A 25,665-nucleotide genomic window follows, 5' to 3' on the forward strand; every position below is an offset into this window, starting at 1 on the left:
AATTAAGGGACTTCTATAAAACAATATCCTGTAATCTTGAAAAATATTAAAGTCATGAAGGTTAGGGAAGAACTGAGGAATGGCTCTGGATTGAATGACACTAAAGAAACCCTAGCTGGCAGCAAACCTGGTCTTGGTTTGGATGCTTTTGCTGTAAAGGACATAAACTGAGCCGCTGACAAGACCTGAGTGAGGTTTTTGTGTGAATGATATATGGGAGTGCTTTATAGTGTTCTTATGACTCTTATTTATTTTGAAAGAATTCCATACTTAAAAAAAAGTACAACTTTTGTTCAAAAACTTTTATTTACTATAAAGACAAAACACCAAAATAGGTACAAATACTATAAAATTGGTTCAATGGGGTAAAAATTTTAATTAAAATATCTTGATATATTTAAAATAACAAAGGATACATTTAAGCCAAATTTTCTTAACCCAGAGATTTTTTTTGTAACATTTGTTTACACAGTAAGGTGCTAATAGAAGTTAGCCCTTAAGCCCTGGAAGTCTTAGGAATCATAGTCACACAGCAAATATAATTTCATTGTGAAAGTGAACTTTGGTAGAAGAAAAATCTATAGGACACCTGAGGTAGTAGAAATTGGAATAAACAGCAGTAGACGTTATTTACAACTTGAGTACCAAATAACATTAAGAACACAAAAATAATTACACATTACAATTTTCAGTCCAGCTTTGATCCAAAGAAAATAAGAATATTACATCACATTTGCATTGAAAACAAAACAAAACAAAACAAAACACCACAATTACCAGCAAGCTGAGGGAACTGCAAACAAACTCAAACAATGGATTTTGACATCTAGAGGCAGTTTGAGTTTGAAATGTGGTGGGCATGTGATCTACAAAGTAATACTGATTAGCTGAGGTTCCTCAGTTTATACAGTTTACATTTTTGTCAGACACAGTATTAATCTGACCAATGATCTTCCAGTACATAAAATGGCAAGAGTGCATCTTTTAAAGCTTGCACATGAGAAACTTGGAAACAATCTTATTAGAATTGTGAAAATTCTAAGTAGTCAAAAAAAAAAAGGAAGAAAATACAATACATGTAGAAGCTACCAAACTTCACATTTCGGTACTATTTTTAACTCTTCAAATATTGCCAATCTTCCAACCAAAGGAATGTAAAATTTCACTAAGAAACACATTCATTAAAAACTGCCTTTTAAAAATTATATGCAAAATATCCCTGTAAACTTATCTTGTAACTTATTTTACTTCCAATTTGCGTTGTACATTTAAAATGTACTCTATATAGCTTATTTATTTATCCTGAGTCTTTGAGAATAACCAATTCTATTTAACTCTGCAACAATTCAACTGGCTTCTGAAGAGTTAAAACTTAACATCTCACAAACTTGTATTAAATGCTTAATCAGTACTTGTTTTAAAAGACTCACAGAAAAAAGGTAAAAGAGCTGCTGCCATTTTCCTTCAGGAGCCCATGCATCTGAATTCAACTCAGACAAAAACCATTAGATAATTGTGCAAAATCCAAAGAATTAGTATGTAAATGAAATTCAATTTTACTTTTCTTTCTGAACATATTTTTCCAAGTTCAAAGTAAATTTACTGTTTAAAAACACTATTATTCATTGGTAGTTGAGTAAGTTAATTTTTCTTTAATTACCTATCCAGGTCTACTGTTAAGAGCTGATGCATGGTAGAAGGAAAACAGCAGTTAATGTTGTTATCACTTGTGATGATGAATGATGGATTGTTACATACAGAGTAAGAATTAAATGGTGTGAAGTTTCCTACAAAAGAAACCAATACATTAAAAAAATTCAAATTTCAAGGTAATCTTGATCTTGGTTGTGAGCTGCATCACAGGATAATTGACTTTCACTTAATTTATACTTAATCTGCATGAGAAGAGCAGTGACTGACTCAATGAAGGTAGTATTTTATTATATTCCAATTTTAAAAACAAAATTAAATCTGTATTTAAAAAACTCTTGCAATAGCAAGATATTTAATAAACTCTAGTTCACATCTAGTTCTATTTTTTTTTTCTGGTTTGAAAAGATCACCTTTCCCTGAATATTAAACAAAAGTGAAGGTGAAATGAAAATATAGAACCATAATTTCCAAAAAAGAAATGAATTGGCCAACAGTAAAATGCACAATGAACCACAATTGCCCAGGTATTTAAAAAAATAAAGGTCAACTGTAGGTCATAAAGAAGTTATCAACTTTTAAAAAATATATTTATTTCTGCTACTTATAGCATATTCTGACCTAAAAGAGGCAGATGATTTTTATAACCAGTGACAAAAAAAAAAAAAAAAAGAAGAACTGCAGAACCCCCTGCTTGTGATCACAATATGACATGGAAGAATAATTGAAACATTAAAATTGATCCTGAGCCCCTCAGCTGCTAATATTGCTGAAAAAGTGCTCCAAAAAAATTATGCTTCTGTTAATTAGTCATGCAAACTTCATTGCTTTCCTGTTCACCTACGGCCAGTTCTTTGAAAGGCACGGTTTACAGTTTCTGCACAAATTGTGGACTTTTGCATACTAAGCTTAGGTACAGATCATGATTTGTCAATCACATACTTAGGTAAGGGTTCCCCACTGGTCTCATTCATAGCTGTTCAGTGGCACAAAGGCCAGCAGATTATCGACGTGGTTCCCCACAAAAGTTTTTTCTCTTGTTGAGCATCCTGTCTCCATTATAGTTTGTTTGTATAATGGCTACCATGTAGTACGGAAGACTGGATGCTTCAGTAGCTCTCTCGACGGAGGTCTGTCCTGAGGTTGAAGTTCTAAACAACGAAGCGCCACATCTCGTAAACCAGGAGACAGATGTGACGGGATTGATGGAGCAGTAGTTGCACTGGCAATCTGTAAGAGAAAACCCTCATGTTAAAGCTCCCGACAACTGGAACTTTTGATAAAGAAGTACATGTGCATATATTTCATAACCTCTGTTGAGGCATCCTGTACCTAGAGGAATTAAAACAGAAGTGGGCGGGCTTTTGCTAACAAGGAGTCTATGGAAAAACTCACCCATGGATGAGAGGTTTCCTTCAAATTTTAGGATTTTAGACTTTGACCAAACGCATCCTGATCAGATGGTACTACAAATTCTCTTTACTGTCGCAAATGAACAGGCTAAGTGCATCAGAATTATTAGAGAAGTATTCATTCAGATCAATTCTGCTTTCCGCATATTCACTCTCCAAAATAGTCTGCCCTCTTTGCTTCATTTATATATATGAAAAAATATAGATATATACACATATTTTAGCGCAGAGAGCTATTCAGAGTAAATAAGACTACACCTGGCCAGTCAATTTAGTACATCAGAAACACAACTGCACTGATATTTTTCAGGTGACTGAGGAAGTTATATCAGCATGGGGAGGACAGAAGGAGGTTAGGGCAGGTGAGAGGTGCTGGGGGTCAGCTCAGAGGACTAATACTAGCCACTCCGCACAGAGGTGACTATATATGCCAAGTGCTTTATTCAGGCCCAGAGGTAATTCTGTTTATCCTCATAATATAAATAATTAATGAAGTAGGTGCTACTATTATATCCATTTTATCAATAAGAAAACAAGGAGTTCCTGTTGTGGCTCAGTGGTTAACGAATCCGACTAGGAACCATGAGGTTGCGGGTTCGATCCCTGGCCTCGCTCAATGGGTCAAGGATCCAGCATTGCTGTGAGCTGTGGTGTACGTCGCAGACGCGTCTCGGATCTGGAATTGCTGTGGCTGTGGTGTAGGCCAGCGGCTATAGCTCCAATTAGACCCCCAGCCTGGGAACCTCCATGTGCCATGGATGCGGCCCTAGAAAATACAAAAAGACAAAAAAAAAGAAATAAAAGGTGGGCAGAATAAATCTCAATCATTACACTATTCTCTGGTAGAAATGGAGAGAATGGATTTGAGAGTTGTCAGCAAAGTAGAACAGACTTGGCCTCTGACTTAGGTGTGAAATTTTTTAATTTATTTTTTGTTTGCTTTTTAGGGCTACACCTGCAGCATACAGAGGTTCCCAGGCTAGGGGTCAAATCGGAGCTACAACTGCCAGCCTACACCACAGCCACAGCAATGCAGGATCCAGGCTGTGTCAGTGACCTACACCACAACTCACAGCAACCCCAGATCCTTAACCCACTGAGCGAGGCCAGGGACCAAACCGGCAACTCATGGTTCCTAATTGGATTAGTTTCCGCTGTGCCATGACAGGAACTCCAGGAGTGAATTTTTACAATACAGGACATAATAAATTAGAATAAAAAATTTTTGATCATACAGTACACAAAGAGCTTCAAGTTTTTTAATTTAAATGTTTGATATATACATATATAGATACATATTTCATCCAGAAGCAGTGATTCAGTATTTGCAAATTCAGGGACTTGATATATAGCATGACTACCATGAATAATGAGAAGTGACTGTATATGCTGCCAACATTCACCACACCACGTAAATTCCTGGAGATATAAACATGTATTTATTTCACGGAAGATATGCCTTCACGTTAGGTTGATAGTTAAGGAGAACCCGTGAAAATTTGCCCCTTGCCAATTTTAGCAAAAATAAGTAATTTTATCTCACAATTACCTTAAATATCAAAGCAAGATGATTGGAGTGTTTTTCTGCATTCCAAGGTGGTTTAGCACAAGCCATTTCTATAATAGCACAGCCAACACTCCATACATCACAGCTCCTACCATACTGCTGACCTCTTAGGACCTAAAATAAAGCCGAGGGTTAATTTGGAAATATGACTCATTAAGAAAAGCCATTCTGTAGTTATGGATTCTAGTTTTTTTACTTCAGAGTAAAACAGTGCTTGAGACAGCAATTCCATAGACTACCTGATGTCTCATTTATTTTATTAACAAACTTTATCTCATATGTGGAACAAAAATATTTTGGAGAATTGTGAGATCCTGAAGCAGGGTTGTATCATAGAATTTCAAAGCCACCTCAGTACGTTTAGCAAACTACAGGGCAAGAAGACAATAATCACTATGTATGAACATGAAGAGTTCTAAACACAACAGAAGAGGCGGCCAAGGTCAAAGCAGCAACTCTTAAACAACTGGTACTACTTCTAAAGCTTCTACTAAGATTTGCTTTTGTGTGCTCATCTCCTCTTGTAATAGAGAACAATTTAAAAAATTTCTATTATGTGTACTTTGGGTTGAGTTCAAAACAACTACTATAAATTACCCAATAATTCTCTGTTAGAAATAGGTTTTAATAGATTTGCTTAAAGGCTATGGGAAGGCAGGGATTAATGGTCTGAAATCAAGGCTATCATTAAAACCTTGTTTTTAGGGCCATAAACTTCTAATTAGTCAGCACATAGTGGATAATACTGCAGAATTACTTGGTATAATGCTGTCACACAGAATTGCAAAATATTTCATCACACTCAAAGCTGTTTCTCACCTCAGGTGCCATAAATGCAATCGTCCCCAACAACTGTCCCTGAAACTCTCCCGCACCAGTTCCTTTTGATGCCAACCTGGCTGCAGCTCCAAAATCAGCAATTCTCAGTCTCTGACCTGTGCTGTCAATTAGCAAATTGGCACCTGTCAACAAAAACCACAAATGACCTCATATGTTAAAATAAAAAACAGATTAAAAACTCAGTAAAATACTATTAATGAAATAGGACAGCAACAAAAGAAAGAAGTAGAGTACATGTCAGAGAATCTACTCTCCTTCTCAATTCACTGTACTCCTACAGGCACCCAGGTTTCTGCAGTGTAAAATAAAGGAAATCCAAAACCTCAGAGGAAAAATCTGATGAAGCATCAAGGCATAAAGAACAAAGGCACAGATTTAATAAAACTTTAAAGTGGTAAACCTTTAATATAGTGATTCCTAACAAAAAATATTTCCTCAGGAGTTCCTGGCTCAGCGGTTAGCAAACCCAACTAGCATCCATGAGGATGAGGGTTCGGTCCCTGGCCTCCCTCAGTGGGTTAAGGATCCGGTGTTACTGTGAGCTGTGGTGGAGGTCACAGACAAGGCTCGGATCCTTTGTTGCTGTGGCTATGGTATAGGCCTGCAGCTACAGTTTCGATTGGATCCCTAGCCTGGGAACCTCCATATGCCACAGGTGTGGCCCCAAGAAAGAAAAAAAAAAAAAAATCCTCAAAGTTCAAATTTTAGTAGAGTTTATGGTTTAAGACAAAGTTCTACTGAAACATACTAGACCAAACTTTATACTGCAATTTCATAATTATAGCTTAATAAAAATTAATGTTATAAAATTATTTGACTATGTTATGTCAAATCCTAAAGGTGTTCATGTCAGAAAACCAAAGTTGACATGATGGAGGACAATGTGAAAAAAAGAATGTAGGTAGTGTGTGTGTGCGTATATATATGAATGGGTCACTGCTGTATAGCAGAAACTGACAGAACATTGTAAATCAACTATAACAGAAAAAAGAAAAATCTTAAAAAAAATTGTGCACATCTAAAAAAAAATAAGAAAACCAAAGTTACTCAATAGATACACACATACACATACATACATACTCTTTTTTCAGATTCTTTTTCCTTATAGCCAATTATTTTGAATAAAACCAGGAACAGGAACTTCTGGGGAGGCAATACATCATGAGACCAAGACAAGGAATCAGAGACCTGGATTCTGTTCTTGGTCTGCCATCAGTTAGCAGTGAGACTGGAAAAGTCATAACCTCTCCAAGGAAGGCAGAATACATGACCTTGAAAGTTCCTTTCACTTCTAATAGTTCTCATGGTTTGAGTTACTCAGAAGAAACAATCCCATAGTTGATCTCAAGTTAGAAACTGTCAACAAAGGTCTTAAGTTTCTTCAAGTTCTGTTGTACAGCAAAGTGACCCAATCACACACATTTCCCTGTGCTGTACAAAGTAGGGCCCCACTGCCCATCCATTCCAAATATAACAGTTTGCATCCAAAAAAAAAAGAAAAAAAAACCCAAAATACAACAAAGGACTAAGTTTTAAAATTACATCTATTTTCTACTTATTGATAATATGCAGATAACAAAAGAATTCTTACCTTTGACATCTCTGTGAATAATCTGGTTTTCATGGAGATACGAAAGGCCACGAAGTAACTGTTCAGTGTAGTTAATAACTACTGATTCCTTGAAGGCTCCATATTTACTAAGCAAATGAGCCACAGATCCCCCTAAAGACAAATGGGTAATAATAATAATTAATCGTAAACTTAAGCCAGAATTCAAATTGTTTATTACACTTTGGTTACATAAGCTTGCACTGCATGAGCTCACATTCACATCTGAAGTGCTAAATTTATAATTTACATCAGAAGTGAAACTGATTTAAAAATTAACACATTCCAGTAATCTCAAAATTTATCAATTAGGAGATATTTTCATAGAACTTTCACGAACTGCTTTTCTGGAAGGTCAAGGTATCAGAAAGCTTTAAAAGTTAACAAGTTTGGATGGAACTATTTTTCATGTACAATTCACCTCTCTTTTTGACCAAGGTAAACAAAAATGCCTTTCTTAATGACTTAGGTAAACAGTGGTAACATGTTATTTAACAGAAGGTAAAAAGAACAGGAGGAGCCAGAAGACCCAGAGTTAGGCTTCATATCCTACTATTTAGCAGCTCTGGTCTGAGTCACAAACTCAGTGAGTCTTATCTAAAAATGTTTATAGTGTTGGAGTTTCCGTAGTGGCGCAGTGGTTAACGAGTCCGACTGGGAACCATGAGGTTGCGGATTTGATCCCTGGCCTTGCTCAGTGTTGCCATGAGCTGTGGTGTAGGGTTGCAGACGCGGCTTGGATCCTGTGTTGCTATGGCTCTGGCATAGGCCGATGGCTACAGCTCAGATTCGACCCCTACTCTGGGAACCTCCATATGCCATGGGAGTGGCCCAAGAAATGGCAAAAAGACAAAAAAAAAAAAAAAAGTTTATGGTGTAAAGCTATATGCAACCATCAACCTGTCTACAACCAACATGAGAAAATGTACTAAAGAAATGATTTTTAAATAGAAATACACTCCTCAAACAAAAAATTCCAAGAAAAATCAAGCATATATGTATTCATTCATTATAGGTATACTACCCAATAATAGTCTGTTTAAGTAGATGACAAAGTTCAACCTCATGTTTCAGTGCTAATTTACCTATACATTTTTCAACTTGTTTCTTAATTTTAGATTAATTTAAATTTTAATTTCCAGGTATATCTTTATTTTTATACTGTCATGTTAAAACATCTCCTAAATCTGTCCAATTAATGATGGGCCACCTGGAAAAATATTGATCGTATCATAGCTAGTTTAAAAAAATTATTCCTAGAAAATGGTGGTACACAATTATTTTAAAAGAAACACTGAAAAATCAGTTTAAAAGTCAGAGGTAATGAATATTTATATTTAAATGAAAGACAAAATATTTACAGTCTATACTACTATGCTGGGGCAATCTGCTTGTAGAAATCTAAATATTTAATAAAAGTAAGTATTCATTAAACTGTTTTTCCTAAATTTAATATAAAGCAAAAAAGTTAAATCTATGTACTACTATCTATAATTTTTTTAAAACATGAACTTACCTGCCATCCACTCAATGAAGAGATTATAATTGCTCTTCTCACATGTGGCTCCTAACATCCTAATGATGTTTGGATGATTCAGATGGCTCATCATTCTTATCTCTTCTCTTAATGCTTCTACTACTTCTTCTTGCTCAGAAGATGTATTTCTGACATATGTCACCTGTTTCAATTATAAAGTTTTGAATTCTTTGTTTATAATTTTCACTAACAACCTGATCTAAAATGGACAAACCCAAGTTAGCTTATATATTAATAGTAGATGGCATTTCTGCTCATGGATGTAATGTCAGATACTTTATAAAAAACCAGGGCAGGAGTTCCCTGGTGGCCTAGAAGTTAAAGGATCTGGCTATATCCCTGGTGTGGCTCAGGTCCCTGCTGTGGTGCAGGTTCAGTCCCTGACCTGGGAACTTCTGCATGCTGTGGGCACAGCCAAAACAAACAAACAACCTCCCCAAAAAACCCAATGACTTTATTATCAAAATCTTTTAGATAATAAGAATCTAACTTAAGAAGCAGTAGCAATAGAATATCAGGAAATGATAAAAAAAAAAAATGGACACAGCCAATCCTTCAAAACTGTCTGAAAACAGACTAAAAAATGAGAAAAGCCCCATCCTGGGAGAAGAACCCACACAACTTAAAAATGAAAACTTTATTACTGTCCTATCTTGAAAGGTATGCTCCTTATAAAACAACAGAAAGCCCAAGATGATGTTACCCCAATAATTTTGCTTAAATGAGTATAAAATCATACTTAAAAAGCACACACACAAAAACAAAGCCATTATAAGGGCCATCTTGGTATTACAGCTTATGATAATGATGCTTCAACTTCCAAATAGAACTCATGATGCTTTTGTTGCTTTGACAACATCTACTCTGAAATTTAGGTTTCTGAAAACTTCAAAAGACTAAAAAATATATACACACGGGATATACCCTTTATTTTTTGATTTGTTTCATTTTTTAATTTTAATCATGTACATGCTCATTACACATTTACCTGTTTAACGGCCATTAAAGTTCCAGTTCCCACATCTTGAGCCTGGTAACAAGAAGAAAATGCTCCAAGGCCTATTTGCTGACCTTTCAGCCATTCGGTGTCTTCTCTATAAGGCTGTTTTGCTTTGGTATGTCCTGGTAGAGTCTCTGGTGTCTACATATTAAATGAGAGCAATGTATTTACTGTTAAGTTAAAAGAATCAGAGTTTGTGAAAATGGCCTGGAAAAATATTAAATATTACTCTTGCTCAGTCTAGCTTCCCAAATCACCTATAAACCTGACCTCTGAATGGACAATGTTGGTGATCAATGTCAAATGCATAAGAGATCACCACTGCAGAATCAACCAGAAGTGCCTCTGAAATAGGCAACAAATATTTTGGTTCAAATAATGATACAAATGTTGTAGAGTCAATTCTATGTGAAAAACTTGCTTCTAACAGTTCACTCATGTTAAAAGCTGTATTTCTGAATTAGATTTATTTTAGCATGGCCCAAGGAAATTCTCTAAACTCTTAAAGACACAATATACTTACATCCTGTTGAATAATGATGATATCTTCTCCATTTTCAACCTGTAACTGAGGAACTATGGGGAGGGCATCCTGAGACGCTGACATTGCCATGGCAATTGCTAAAGCTTCTTCTTCTTCAGCTTCCATCTTTTCTTTGCACTTTTGATTATGATTTACATCATCTTTATAGGTATCATCATTTTCATCCTTCTCAGGAGAGAGCACAGCAACTTCTGACTTAAAAGTTACTGTTGTGTCACTTGAAGGCATAGATGCTTCAAGAAGGTCCTCAATACTGGAGTTGAGCTCTGTATTGACATCTAATCTGCATTTCTCCTCTACTGGGGTGAACACTGTCTCATCGCTGGGTATAACAGCATTACTACCATTGCTGCTACTGCCAAAGCTGTCATCACATTTGGAACTACTGTTCAAATCAAGTGTCATGCTATTTTTTGAGGCATCTCCCTGTTTACTTGTATTACTTGGAGTAGGTCGAGATGGCTTTGGCCTGTGTATATTACTGGAGGGCAGGGGTCTTGACTGAGTAAAGATTGGGGAGAGTTTATCTGAGTCTTTGTTTTCAGAACAGTTTCTCTGGAACTGTAGAGAAAACTTGCGCTGTGTTTGAGGAGATGCAGAAGGTATTTTGCAGGGAACAAATCCCTGAGGTCTATGCTTAGAGACATCTGTTACGGTGCCAGCTGGTACAGATGGGACAGAGGAAGTAGGAGTTGACAAGGCTGGGAACATTAACTGGGAATGATGAGATAAAGGAGAGGAGTTCAAACACTGACTGTGGGGCCTGCCTTTTGTTTGAACCATTGGCTTTGGTTGCTCCATTGTTGCTGAACTAGGAAGTCCTACTGAAATGCTGGCCAGTCGGTCAGAAATGTCCTCTGAACTGGCACTCAATTTTGTAGCACACAATCCTTTTCCAGTTTTCTCTAAATGGTCTGTGCGCTCAAGGGAACTGTTCTCTGTGGCTTCTGGATAGTTGTTAGGCACAGGTGCCTGCAAAAAGCTGTCATGTCGACCATTCAAAGTCTCGTCTATGCCCAGCTGGATGGCCTCAGCAATTTCCACCTCATCTGCAATAGCCATCAAACGACGACGCATCCTGGTAAAATGTGTGGAACTGGAAACATTCAGCATTTCTAACAGTTTTGAAAATACATGGGGTACTGCAGTAACCATTCTTGCAGAACTCAAATATATCCTTCGGGAGAGTTTACCAACCATTGAGTGGGAATTATCAATGGACTGCAGAGCAAAGGTTAAGAGGGACAGCAGCTTCTTATACCTGAAAGAAAAAACACATTCAATTACAAAATAAGTCAAAATTACTGTAAAATATATACAGATAAAAAAGATGGTACTGATTTATAGCACATGTCAATCAAATATTAAGGTATTAGTAACCTATACATGCTCTGTAATTTCTGAGTCTTTTTTAGAAGGAGAAACGTCCTTTTTGGGGGGTGGGATTTTTTGGGGGGATGGGGTAAGAAGAGGAGAAGTAATGTATTTTCAGAAGAAAAATTACCTGACTTCAACAGGCTCAGCTTGTGAAACATCAGTACTAACAATATGAGGGTAAAATTCAGCAGGAAATTCCAACAGCAGTCTATCTATGAGACAAAGGCGGCCCAGAAGTTCTTGCCAGTTGTTTGATTCAGTTTGGTTTCCAAGAATACAATTTAAGACATAATCAACACCGCCGATGCCAATGGATCCTAAAAAAAGGAAAGTGAAAATAACTGAAAAATAGTGATATTAATATCTAAAAACAAAACATGATCAAATGGTATAAGGTCAATAAATACTCTGAATTGTATTAATTTTAAGAATTTCTCTTTTAGATTAATTCCTATTTCTAGTATTAGCTGAGTCAATTTACAAAATTACTTCAAAATCATACAACTGTCCTCCTGGAGATTATGAGATTAACTGCTAAGGAAAATGATAAAACATGCTATGTTAATATTAAGCAAAAAGTTATTACCAGCTTTAAGTATTTCTCTGCCAACTGCCAACTCTCCTGCTTGGCCTTTGCACAATTCCAATAGCGTTGATATAGACAGCTGACTTGTGCGACTACAAATGAAAGGAAGCATCATCAGACTTGGATAAACATATACTAAAAGGGGAGTAGTAATGTAATAATGCTTTGGGAAAAAATGTTTTCAGGAGTGTCTGCTTTCCAGCCACTAAAATTGCATTAATGATGTCACTGTAAATGATATTATTATTAGGTCTAATTTTATAAATTTTACCTTATCCTCTATGTTTAGCATTGAATCTTCACTACTGGCTCTTAAATAGCAAGTATTAAATATCAAACCAGATAAAAGGCTTATTTTTATTATCTTATCTTAAAATAAGAAAGAAAACCTCAACATTTTGATTTCTGAATTTTCACTAAGAACTCTTGAATTAAATCCAAAACCTTTACTTTCTCTTCATACAACTATAGTCACTTTTAAATATCTTAGGTCTCTACCATATTTCTTATAATGTTCAAACATTCAAGTGACCAGGTAAACAACTAACTTTAGAATTTCAGAAAGTAGACAACAAAACAAATGCCATGAAAACATTTATGCTTTTACTTTAATAGTTCTCAGGAAAAAAAAACTATTGTAACATTAAGAAGCAAAATGATTTCCCTATGCATTTTGCAAATTACTTGTTAAATTTTTTCAGCTATTTATAGTATTCTCTGTAAGCAGTAAGAAAACCTCTAATACTTACAATCTGTAGGCTTGTGTAGAGAAAACAATGGAGGCAAAAGATAGACTTCATGAGATGACAAAAGTCAAAGAAAGTGCTTAATTTTTGAGACCCTCTACTACTGCATCATGTGGCTTAAGAAAGAAGACAAAGTTGGATTGAGAGAGCTCCAAGAGTGAAATGTCAGAGGCAAAGCAAGGGAGAGTCAGTGCTTCTTACCACCTGAGATCTGCTGGGACATGAAGAGATGAGAACAGCTACAAGTATTTACTGTAGCTATGCCTTATTATATGAAAAGTATGAAAAGTGGTCTTTTCCTGCCACTTTATGGAAAGGTGTCGGGGGGTGAGGGCAGAGAGAACCAGTGGTTTAATAAAAGCATAGTTTGTGCTCATTTTCTCTATCACCATACCTCATTTATTTACCTCAAATCTTTATACCTCCAATTCTCCAATTAGGGCTATTCCTGTTTCTTGCTGATCTCTAAGCATAGGGTGAGGATATTTGGAATTTCTGTTGCTGTTGTTATTTGACATAAACTATAATTAGAATAAAGTTCTATCACAAAATAATGGAACTGAGCTGGGGTTTGTTGTTTTTTTTTCAGTCCTGATAATGCAAAGCATGTATAATCATTTTATTGGTTCCTATCCCGTGTAACTCTCTAAAATGAGATTACACTTTATATATATACACATACATATCAGCTATTGTTCTTATCAGCTGGACTTCAGTTTAAGAATATTACTTTAAAATAAAAGAGAATCAATCACAGCACAATAATGTGGAGGTCCATACAGTGTGTTAGCATGGTTTTTCCTTGCCATTAGTTCTTCCTAGTCATTAAGACCTTTAACTATTACATGTTAATTTCAAATCTAATATTAGAAAGCAATATTTAAAGCTTCATTTAATAAGTATGGATCAAATATTCACTAGGTGTGAGGCTCCATGCTATGTTTTTAAGACAAGAGGGTTTGAAGCAGCTCACTGATAAGGCCTTACCTATTGGCATCTGCACACTTGACAAGGATGGTGTCTACAACTGGCCGGAGAAGTCTCTGCAGCTTGATTCTTTCTGCCAAACTATGGCAAGGAGTATATACTAACATGGCTCTCAACGTTTTCTGGTGGGGGGAGGAAACGGAAGGTTAGTTTAACTATATTTAAAAAGCATCAGAGACAATGGCCTAATCTGAGACAAATGGAGAAACAAAATAACGACAGGAATAGATTATTACCTGTAAATAAGACTCTATGAGTTGATAACCAATACAAATAAAAAATTGAATAAGTAAATAGATAAGGTAGAAAGGAACTCTCAACTATTTCCGTTATTTTTGAAAGTCTGAATTAATTTCAAAATGCAAGTTATTTTAAAAAGAAAACGAGCAAACTTGAAAAAGTTCCCAATGGCCAAAGCTAGAGTAATGTGAACTACAAAATACGTCATAATACTGAATTATAACTTATAGAATAAAATAAGTACTTATGAGTCTGTGGTGATGGAAATAAAAAACTGAATAAATATATGAATGGGGGAGAAGAGATAGCTCTTCTTTATAGAAGAATTCCAATTAATTAATACTGAAGGAATACAGGAAATAGATCACCATTAGAACACCATAGTAATCATTGCTGTGGGCATGATCCACTGACAAATGCTAATAAAAATCTGTGAACAGAAACAGGATATCTGCACAGTCTTAAAGTAACTCGCCCACGACATCACCTTAATCAAGTGATGAAGGATGGCATCACCAATAATTAGACTGACACGATGTACCCCTGATAACAATTCACTGAGGTGGTCACATCACCTCTGGTGTTCTTACCAAAAAAAAAAAAAAGTTGCATACATAATCTAATAATGAGAAAATATCAGATAAACCCAAATTGAGGGAAACTGTTCAGAATAACTGGCCAGTATACTTCAAAGATATGCCAAAGTCTACAAAAGAAAAAGATTGAGGGACTGTCACAGAAGGGAAGAGATTAAGGGGGCATGACAACTAAACGCAAGGTAAGACCCTGAGCTGGATCCCAAAAGAGAAAAGACACTAATGGAAAAACTGATGAAATTTGAATAAGGTCTGCAGGTTAATTGTAAAGGACACAGTTGGGACAATTGGGGACATGTGAATATGGACTTAACATTTAATATGTACATAACAGTACTGTTTTTAATGCCGAGTTTCCTGAGTATGCTGACTGCACCGTCGTTATACATAAGAATGTATTTGTTCTTAAGAGACAAATGCTAAAGTATTCAAAGGGAAATGTCATGATGTCTGAACATAATTTTCAAATGGTTCAGGAAAAAATTATATATGGCGAGGGAGAGGGAGGAAGACAAAACAAAGAAGGGCAAGAGGGAGGGGAGAAAGGGAAGGGAGAGCTCTAAGGACCGGAACCATTTCTGCCTCCACCGTGCCTATCACAATAAATAAGTGTAGAGGAATCAGAATACAGCATCATTCACAGAGTCCCTGTACTCCATGAGCTCACACACTCATTGGGAATAATAACAATAATAAACCAAACAGTAAGACAGTATACTGAGCAGTCAAGGTTTGCATTCAAAAACAGTTAAGATGAAAGAGGTAAAAGGCTGAGCCAAGAACCCTGGTCTTTATTGTAAAGTGTGCTGGTGCCTTAAGATGCTACATGAAAAACAGACCATGGTAAGATCAATTTGGGAAATAATTAATCTTACCCCATGATTAGATTCCCAATGTATGTGAAATCACTGGAAGTTCCTAGAAAGCTTTCAGTGAACAGACCCATTTAACCTCATGTAATTCAGTGCTCATCAATTTTAACTGAACATAGAAGTCCTTCAGGGAGTTTATATAATTCAGTCAAATCTCCACAGAATATGTTTTAGGAAATGTTGCTAAAGAAAAAGAAACCTCTAAAGGTTTCTGGGCTGGAGAATAAAGTGGCATTTAAGGAATAATGACAGCTACCATAGTCAGTGTTCTTACAGTGTACTAGATGTTATGGTTAAAGGTTTCTACTCAGTCTCATCTCAGACCTAAAGGATAAATACTTCCATTATTTTATAGGAGAGAAAGCTAAAGTTTAAGAGTCCTAAAAGTTACACTTCTAGCAAACTGGAGAACCGGAATTTGAATCAAGGTGTCTATGATCTTGACCATACATCCCAATTGCCTAGACCAGTCCCAGTCCCAGTTTAATTAGCATATTATTCAAATATCCCAGCTGGGATGATAAATTATGAAGTCACTCAATTCTGACTCCAAACTAATGTTCACAACCACCATGCTAAACTACCTCTCAAAAAGGTTTGCTAGGCATAGTTATTATAGGATGGATTAGAAAAAGATTACGAGTAGAAACAGAGAGATGAGTGAGTTTTAAAAACAGACTAGATAAGAATTATTCTAAAGCAGCTGTTCTGAACTGGGGGCAGTTTTGACCCTCAAGGTACAGTCAGCAATGCCTGGAAACAATGCTGGCTGTCATGACTAAGGGGAGGGGATATCTAGTGGGCAGAGGCTGGGAATGCTGCTAAACATCCTATAATGCATGAGACAGTACTGCTTACAAGAAATAATTATCTTTCTCAATGTCAGTAAGTACAGAGGCTGAGAAACCCTCTTCTAAAGATATATGTATATATATATGTATATGTATGTGTATGTGTATATATACACACACTCATAATGGAGAAAATCAAATTAGCCTCCAAAATTACAAACAACAGCTGCCTTGTCATTCCATCCTACTCATGAAAGATTATCAGTAATCTATGTCATGGAATCCTCTCTTCTGTGAAAAGGCTTCTGAATTTCCATACACCAATGTTTATTGAAAATCAGTTGTTCTTCATGTCTATTAATATCAAATTTAAAAAAAATCAAAGTAACTTTGATTACCATGCTATCCCATAAAATATTTTTGATTTGGTCATGTATTAGGTAAGGCAAATGTAAAGATATGAACAGCTACTTTAGGGGAGAAAAGTAAATAGTATAAAGAAAAGTAACATCCAAATGAACAGATTAATTAGAAAACTGAATTTTCTGGGACTATGGATAAAAACTAAATTTGGATTTTCCAGAATTCAATCAGGTAAAGTAGTTTTACTGAATCTTAAAAATGATAAATGCAAACTGTCACTCACAAAACCCCCCTAAACAAACCCATAATGCTATGGTTATAGAATAAAGCTACTTACTAAAGCAGCAACGTACACTTTGTAGACAGGGTCAGCACAGACCATTGACAAAATGTTGCAGCACGCCTCCACCACATCTCCTGAGATACTGGTCTGGGAAGACCCACTGGTGGCTCCAGCACTCGGACTGCTTCCACCATTGCTCCCAGAATGTCCAGTGCTCTCCCCATTTGCCAATAGCAGAGCCCCACTAACATCGTGGGAAAGACGCCTGAGAGCCATCTCTCTTACATTCCAGTTTCTAGAAAATAAGCAGCCAACGAGTTCCATTCCAAATACCTATAATCAAACAAACAAAATGGTCAATGTGAAGAAAAAGCAATGAATCTAGAGTGTTTTGCATTAAGCATGATTCGTGATTACTAAAAGAAAATTGGACATTTCTTAAATCTTCACCACACTCTACAATTTAAAAATATGTCCATAAGGAGGAATTTTATACTGAAGTTTAACTGGTAATTATCAAAAGCCCTTAACATTTATTAGCTCAAGTAAAATTAAGAGTGGACACCATTAGGCAATTAGATGGATTTATATGCATTTCTGTACTCTTGTGCTTGCCACAAAACAAAATAAATCTGTGAAGAACCTTAAATCTGTATTTGTGTTAAGGTATTTTACAGAGAAAAAAACTGAAGCAAGATTAACAAAAAACAAACAAAGCCAAGACAAGAAAGGCACTGGGGCAGACGTTCAAGATACAGAGTATTTCTCCTATCAATGACAGTGCTAAGTCAAAGGTTCTTATTTGATTAATTAGAAAAAAATATGATGAGGAGTTCCTGCTGTGGCACAGTGGGTTAAGAGTCCAACTATAGAAGCTTGGGTTGCTGTAAGGTGCAGGTTCAATCCCTGGCCCAGCACAGTGGGTTAAAGGATTGAGTGCAGGTCACAGCTGTGGCTCGGATTTAGTCCCTGGCATAGGAACTTCCATATGCCAAAGGTGTGGACATAAATATATATATCATATATAATAAATGCAGTGGGAAAATCAAAAGACTAAAGAAAAATACTGTGTTTAAATCAGCAAAGGATAATGAAATACTTATAATTAAAGTGCATGTCATTATAGCTATCATTATCATATCTGCAAAGCCAAAGAGTCCCTAAAGAAAAGAACAGGTGCATTGTCTTGACATTATGGACCAGAGCTAAAGGTACAGTTAACTAAGATAACGCATCATATGAAAATTTTCTAAATGTTAGAGATGAATAAGCAGAAATTTGGGGAAAATAAATCATGACATTTTTATGTGTTCTTTGATAATGTGATACTAAAGTAATAATAAAGGAGAATAAGTCAATTAAAATATAGTGGATTTATTATATGCTTAGCATATGTCTAATATGATATTCTTAATTAAAAAATTAGGAACATATAGCCTAGTCCAACCTAGAGCTTAAGCAAAACAAACTAGGCCACTGCTTTGAAAAAATGGGCATCCAATAGCTCAATATCAACAGGACAGTTTTCTTGAGGATTCATGAAGGGGCAGGTGAGGGCCTACATTAAAAACCATTAATGAACTAGGTAAAAATAAATGAGATATATTTATTAAGTTTGCAAATTTTGCTAGATTCATATTAGGTTGTTAAAATGCTGAGAAAAGAGGATTCAAAAACTGCAGGACTATAAATGGTCACAAAAAGAAAAAGGAAATAAATCCTACTGATATATAAGCTTAAATTATTGTATCTGTTTACAAGTTTAATTATTAAACAGAATTTACCAGATTATTGAAAATATTTTACCTCACTATTTATCTACTGGAGATATTGTCTGGTTTTGGATTCTACATTTAAAAAAAAATGGACTAATCAGACAACAACAAAAAACATCATTAGAATCCAACCAACCAACCGAAATTCTGACTTACTGAGGATGAAAAAGCATTTAAGCAGAAGAGAAAGTAAAGGAATGGAAACTGTCCTTACAAATAAAAATGACTAATACAAGGCAAATACCACATATTTTTTCTTACTCATCCATTTAACAATTTTTTAGTACCTAACATATACCATGAAAAATACAGAAAGGAGAAACTGAATTTAAATGGAAGCAAATAAGAAAATGACAGAAATTCTTGGAAGGAACGGGATTAAACACTGGGACAAGTTACTGTTAAATGGATCCTCTATCCTTGGGTAAATGTTTATGTCTGTCAGTTCAGGAAGATGTTTCTAGAGATGGGAGGTAAGACTACAAAGAATTTTTGAAGTTTAACTCTGTAAGTGGCATAGTATTAACACCAAAGGTAAAATGAAAATTCTCAATGAAATGAGTCATGATGGAGATAAGCAAAAGTACTTTCTTAAATTATAAACAACTGGGGAGACAACTACATTAATTGGTCTATAAATGTTTCATGGAGAACTGAAGAATAAGAACTACTTACCTGAATCCATGGCTCAGCTAAATCTTTATAAGCAGGAGGGATCTGCTGAGTTCCATAATGAGTAAGGTTAAAATTGCTCTCCTGATTCCTTCGTTGTGATCCAGCTAAGGGATGCTGCTGTGTGGTTTGCTGCTGTGCAGCTCGCAAGGAAGAAGGGGAATCCACAGGGCTTGACAACTCATGGCTAAATGAAAAATTAAAAAAGCTTGCTAAAAAAATTAACAGATTTAAATAACACTCTGAGAGCATTTTTATTAAACATACCCAAATCACTAATTCATAATTTTTACCTGTAAAAATCATGGGATCTCCACTTAGACCTACAAAGGGGGCATATTAAAGGTTCTCTATTTCTTCTACATTCTTCTGCCCCTGAAAAATTAAGGAAAAAAACACTGACAAAAATATAAATATTTAACATTAAGTATTTATGTAATAATTGTTCATAATGGTTAATCTAGAATTTATATGGAAGGAACCTCAAAAAATTCTAAACATAGCAGGTTATTCTAATGCTCGTAATTTCTGCAAATGCTATTTTTTAAGTTATATAAGATGTATTTTATGGACTCTCTTTCAAAACATTCTGCCCACTTGATAAACTGGTAATGCTATTCCAGAGCTTGCTTTGATGTTACCTTTTCTGGAACACCTGTCCAGGCCTTCCTACACCTCCTTCCCCCAATGTGCACCTTCCAGATCACAACTCTAATTCTGTAAGTGACTTCCACTACCACACATGTCAACTTTCTAACATTTCTTTGCTCACATAGTTCATCTCCTAAGAGATCCTGAACTACTGTTCGTTGAAAACTTCACATATAGCCTAAATATACTTCTTTCCTTCTCTCGCTAGTCTCCCCAGAGGCTATGTTCAAGTCCTGAATCATAGTTAGCTCACAGAGTAACTGTGTTGAATAAGCATAGGGAAAAAAAAGCCACATACAGATTGACATGCAGTGGTGATGCAGCTTGTTCCTGCAGCCATCTTCACACACTGTAAGACTTTCTTCATCAAGCATACCCAACAAGCAAATAGGACACATCTGTTCCTCTTCATCTTTTATACTATAAGGAAGAGGAAACAAAAGCATTATCCACAAAAGAATATAAGAGAATTAATGCCATATTGCTAAAAACAATTTTGGTTTCTTTGGACTATGAAAAATAATTTAAAATTCTTGTATAGGTTATAAGAGAAGTATTTCTCCTGTTAATACACAGTAATTCTGAATCAGATTCACACCATTATGAATTTACAGGTTGTGGGTATGGTTTAACCTTTTCTTGCTATGACTATAATTCAATATATGAACTAAAATCTTAAGAGAAATATGTGTCCCCAAAATTCTGTTATTGGACCTTTTGAATAAACAAACTGCTAATAAGGTTTAACTATGTACAAGCATACTACATGCCAACAGCTTCAAGATTTCAAGTATTGGAAGAACCACAGAGCTCATCTATTCCACATCCTTAAGTATTAAGACCCATATCAGACACTTTTGGTAGGTTTATAAACTGATCCAACTTTCCTAGAAACAAATATATCACATTTTTAATGCATATAACCTTTCAACTAGCCTTCAAGGAATATATCATAAGGGAATGGACACAAATAATAAAGATATATTTGTGTGAATGTTCACTGCAGTATTATTTGGCATATTGGAAAAAAAATCAACCAAGTGAACATCAAAAAGTGTTTTTAAAAAATGGTACACCCAGACACTATGAAGTCTCTGAAAAGGATCAAAGAGATCCATGCATGATGACAAAGAAAAATATCCATAGTATGCTGTATGGTGAAAAACAACAGATAACATGACAGAATTCTAGCTTTTTTAGAATGATTCCATTTATGGCAAAATTATAACTTTATTATGTATATCTGAATTATATATATTTGACTATTCCTATTATACGAAGTGTATTTAAAATTGGTAAAAAAAAATTAACAGTAAAATAAGATAAATGAAAAATACCAGTAGCCAATAAATTTGAAAAAAGTACAAAATACATGTTAAATTAATAAAGCTCTATCTTATTTTATTTGTCTTTTTTTCTGGGTTGGTGGAGGATAATCTGACCAACACAAATTAAATAGGTTGATAATGGCGCAGGAAAACAGGTTCTCATATATATTACTGGTAGGAATAAAAAACCTGAAATTTTTGGAAAGGAATTTGCTAGTATTTCTTCAAGTACTAAATGTATATATCCATGACCTAAAAAAAACCTATTTTCTAGGATGCTGTCTTACAGAAGTATTTTGTGTGTAAACAAAAAAAGAAAATTTTTTGCATTTAACAGGCAAACAAAAAAAATCAAAAGTGTTACTAAATGTCCATTAATTATGGCAATGGAAAAATATATTGTGTCACATCCACTCAGTCTTATGTAGCCAGCTACTAAAAGAAAGTAGTGTATATTTTTGTATTGAGGAAAATTTTCTTGATATATAAAGTAAAAACATTTTTTAAATTTAAAAAAAAGTTGCAGATTAAAATATATAGTTTTATATTTATTTAAAAATAAGAAAGATGAGAGTAGTATTGGTGTGTGTGTGAATCTGCATAAGCACAGAGTACAGAGAAGAGTTTTTAAATTCCTTGCTTTTTATAATTTGGGAGGGGGCACCTGCAGCATGTGGGAGTTCCTGGGCCAGGGACAACCTGTGCCACAGCAGTGACCCAAGGCACTGCAGTGACAATAACAGATCCTTAACCTGCTGCACCACAAGATAACTCCTAATTTTTAAAAGATGTATTAAACTATTAACAGAAGTTATTTTGTGTGCAGCCCAGAATGAAGGGCAAGGTTTTATTTCTATTTACAAATTTTTGTTTGAACCTTCAGGATGTGATGAGTGGCTTTTAAAATCAGTATTTCCATTACAACATAAAGACAAGATTCTGAGATATTATAAATAAGTTGCCCAAGATCACAGAACAGTTTGTAGCAGATTTATCACTGGGCTTTGAGAAGACTATCCCATACTTACTTACCCCTATAAATTCCAGAGTCTCTACTAAGCTCAGTTTTCCCCTGGGCTCAATATTACACTGCTACTATCTAAAGCTATAATTCCTGAAAAACAGGTCTGAGTGATTGACAGCAAAGAACAGTTCCCCAAAAAACTTTCCTAAAAGCTGAACAAGCATGTCTTCAGCGTCACAATGCGTGACTCCTGCAGTGAAGTATGCTTACTGGTCTCTCTTCCTCCCAGTTATCTGTCCCATTTATCTCCTCATAATTAGGGAGCTACAAGGAGTGGGGAAAAACTGTTAAAATATGCATATACTAGTGAAAAAATTAATAGAAACACTGCAGAAATGATTTATTACAACAATCTGTAATAAAAATATTAATGGCAAAGATGATCCAAGATCAACTAATTTTTCAAGTAAAGACACCAAAACTAGCTTGTTCAAGAGTTAAACATATGAAAAATAAAGTTCCACGATTTACTCAAATTCAAGTGCAACATATTAAATGGTTCCCTAACTGAAAAAAATTCCTTTCTGGGGTATTTTCTGCCTATCTTTTTTCCAAGTACATATTTTATAAACATTATTCAGACCATTTATCTACATACATGTACAATGATATTCTTAAGAGATTTTTTTAAATTGAAGTATAGTTGATTTACAACATTGAATTAGTTTCAGTTGTACAGCAAAGTGATTCAGTTGTATGTATTCTTTTTCAGATTCTTTTCTTTTACAGGTTATTATAAAATATTGATTATAGCTCCCCGTGCTATACAGTAGGTGCTTGTTGTTTATCTGTTTTATATATAGTCGTGTATATGTTAATCCCAAACTACTAATTTACCCCTCCTCTCCCTTTCCCCTTTGGTAACCATAAATTTGTTTCCTGTATTTGTGGATCTATTTCTGTTTTGTATATAACAATTATCATAAAAATTCTACTTGTCGTTAAATTTCTTCAAATGGCGGCATCATTTTTCATTGATGAGACAGATCCTAACTTCTTAAGCATCAAGTTATTGCAGGACATTTGTTGTTTCCACATTTAAGAAACCATTAGAAACATCTTTGTGCCCACTTTTTTGACATCTCAGAATTTCTTTCAAGCAGTTTTTTCAGAAGTAAATTCACCTGAGTAGAGAGCAGGGATTAGCAAAGTAAAGGAGGATCAAGTTGGTCTCTGATCAGCTTTTGTGAATAAAATTTTACTCGAACACAGCCATGCCAATTCATTCACATACTGTCTATGGCTACTTCAGCTACATGGGCAAAAGTGAAAAGCTGGGACCAAGACCTGATGGCCCTCAAAGCCCAAAGTATTTAAAGTATACAAATGTCTAGTCAGTGTAGGAGCATGGGTTTTGAGGCATTTGGTATGGCTATTGATTAACATTTGTGGCTTAAGGGCTCCAGGGAGTAACATCCCCACAGGCCTTTGTTTACTATAGGCAGTATACCTACGCCCAGATGGACAATAATCCGAATCCCCCTGTGACTCAGTTTACGGGAAGAAAAGAGCAAAGGAACGACATTTCCACCCCTATTGGACAAGGACTGATACAGGTAATCGGGCAAGGCTAATGGGAGAAAACCACATCTTTCTGGACCCCATGTTGGTACCCCCCCCATCTTTAAGGGATAAAAACCCTTATAAGACAATAGAGAGGGGGGCGCTTCTCTCCCCTCCCAGCTGTCCTGGGAGCTATTTGCTTTCCTGTAATAAAGACTTTGCTTGTTTGCAAAAAAATAAAATAACATATATATATATATAAATGTCACCTGTAATACCACCTATTAATCACCATTAAAATTGTTAACTCACTTCAGTATTTATATATTTATACCTTTCATATATAAAAATTTGGCTCATGCATGACATAATATTATAATCTGCATTTTGTTTCATGCTATTCAGTATTCTTCAAAAGCATAATTTTAATGGCTGCATGAGGTATGTATAATATGGATAAATGTCAACCATTCATTTGCTGGATATTTTAAGTTGTTTCCAATTTTTCACCATAGTACTGTGAGGAACAGCCATATATGTAAGTTTTGTACATTTCTCAGATTAAAATTTTTTTCTTAAAAAAAGTACATTTATTGGCTCAATGAATAGTAATGTTTTAAAAAGTCACATTACACACAGTAATGCACATCCTTATAAGAATTAAATTGTCTCATTTTCATTACAAAGTATCTAATTCTATAAATAAATCTTACAGATATATCTATCTATATATCTTTAAATAAGTATTTCCTCAGTTATTAGGTTGCCTGAATAATTTTCATATATTTGATAGCCCCTTGAAATTCTTCTTTTGCGAAAATTCTCTTCATGGCCTTTGCCCAGTAAAACTTCTGTTTGCAGTTTTAATTTTGTTGGTAAAGTTTTGTTAATTACTTTTTGTAAGTATATTCAATTTGTCCCAATTATACAGTACAATAAGATGTCCAGATAAATTTCCTTTTTCTTTTTGACTTTAATCTTATTATTTTAGATATAAAAATTTGTGGTTACATGAAACATTAACCTACTCTTCACAGTATAATCTTAGTAAGATTACAACTTCTGTGGTTTTCCCTCTTGGGTACAACAAATTCAAATAAATCAATAAAACCCCCAAATTACGGCCAGCCCATACTTAGCAGTTATTTTTTTTTCACCTTGAGAGAGAAACTTTCTATTTTAACTTTGGCTACCTGGTTTTAAGCATTATTATTTTCTTCCAAAATAAAAAGCCACAGAAATATCATTCAAAAGGGGAAAGGCTCTAGAATAAGTTTGGGTCAGGAAGCTTGAGAAATAAAGTTAATTTGCTCATTCTATTTTGAAGAGACAAAAGGTAAAAGAGCCCTGAACTGGAAGTCAGGATATTCAGGTTCTGGTTCTATCTTTGATCAAATAACTTCTTTTGGCTTCACTTATCACTGAACCACTGTAGCCAGATGAGTCCCAAAAAACTCTTAAAACTCTCATTCTTAAATCAATTTATTTAATAAAAAAATAAGAAAATTCAAACATTTACTTTTTCCATAGATGAAAACACCTCTTTCAATTCTTTACTTCATCACATCCTTATCCTGATATCATCACTTTCTATTCTTCATGATTATGAAGTAGTTACAATACTTAAAAGATTGATGGGATGAAAATGGGACTTAATCACTTAGACCAGTGCTTCTCAGACTGAAGTGCCTGGGAACACATAGAAGGTGCCC

General features: G+C 35.0%; 1 protein-coding gene across 4 annotated transcripts in view; it reads right to left on the reverse strand.

Annotated features, from left to right (window-relative positions):
- Positions 1–291: 291 nt before the first annotated feature.
- The window catches only part of MAP3K1 (mitogen-activated protein kinase kinase kinase 1), a 74,102-nt gene continuing 48,728 nt past the window's right edge, over positions 292–25,665 (reverse strand). For 3 of the 4 annotated variants that reach the window (XM_047757816.1, XM_047757971.1, XM_047758043.1), the window contains 14 exons: positions 20,397–20,518; positions 19,741–19,822; positions 19,451–19,634; positions 17,055–17,333; positions 13,856–13,977; positions 12,123–12,214; positions 11,664–11,853; positions 10,139–11,420; positions 9,604–9,756; positions 8,595–8,757; positions 7,061–7,192; positions 5,449–5,591; positions 4,612–4,743; positions 292–2,880 (listed from right to left, as the gene is read on the reverse strand). In XM_047757816.1, coding sequence (XP_047613772.1) covers positions 2,731–2,880; positions 4,612–4,743; positions 5,449–5,591; positions 7,061–7,192; positions 8,595–8,757; positions 9,604–9,756; positions 10,139–11,420; positions 11,664–11,853; positions 12,123–12,214; positions 13,856–13,977; positions 17,055–17,333; positions 19,451–19,634; positions 19,741–19,822; positions 20,397–20,518 — 3,226 coding nt within the window. In that variant the 3' untranslated portion in view covers positions 292–2,730. The remainder of the gene's footprint in view (positions 2,881–4,611; positions 4,744–5,448; positions 5,592–7,060; positions 7,193–8,594; positions 8,758–9,603; positions 9,757–10,138; positions 11,421–11,663; positions 11,854–12,122; positions 12,215–13,855; positions 13,978–17,054; positions 17,334–19,450; positions 19,635–19,740; positions 19,823–20,396; positions 20,519–25,665) is intronic. The other variant, XM_047757893.1, reaches the window with a different exon arrangement.

Source organism: Phacochoerus africanus, chromosome 1, assembly GCF_016906955.1.
Source record: "Phacochoerus africanus isolate WHEZ1 chromosome 1, ROS_Pafr_v1, whole genome shotgun sequence".
Classification (NCBI taxonomy): Eukaryota; Metazoa; Chordata; class Mammalia; order Artiodactyla; family Suidae; genus Phacochoerus; species Phacochoerus africanus.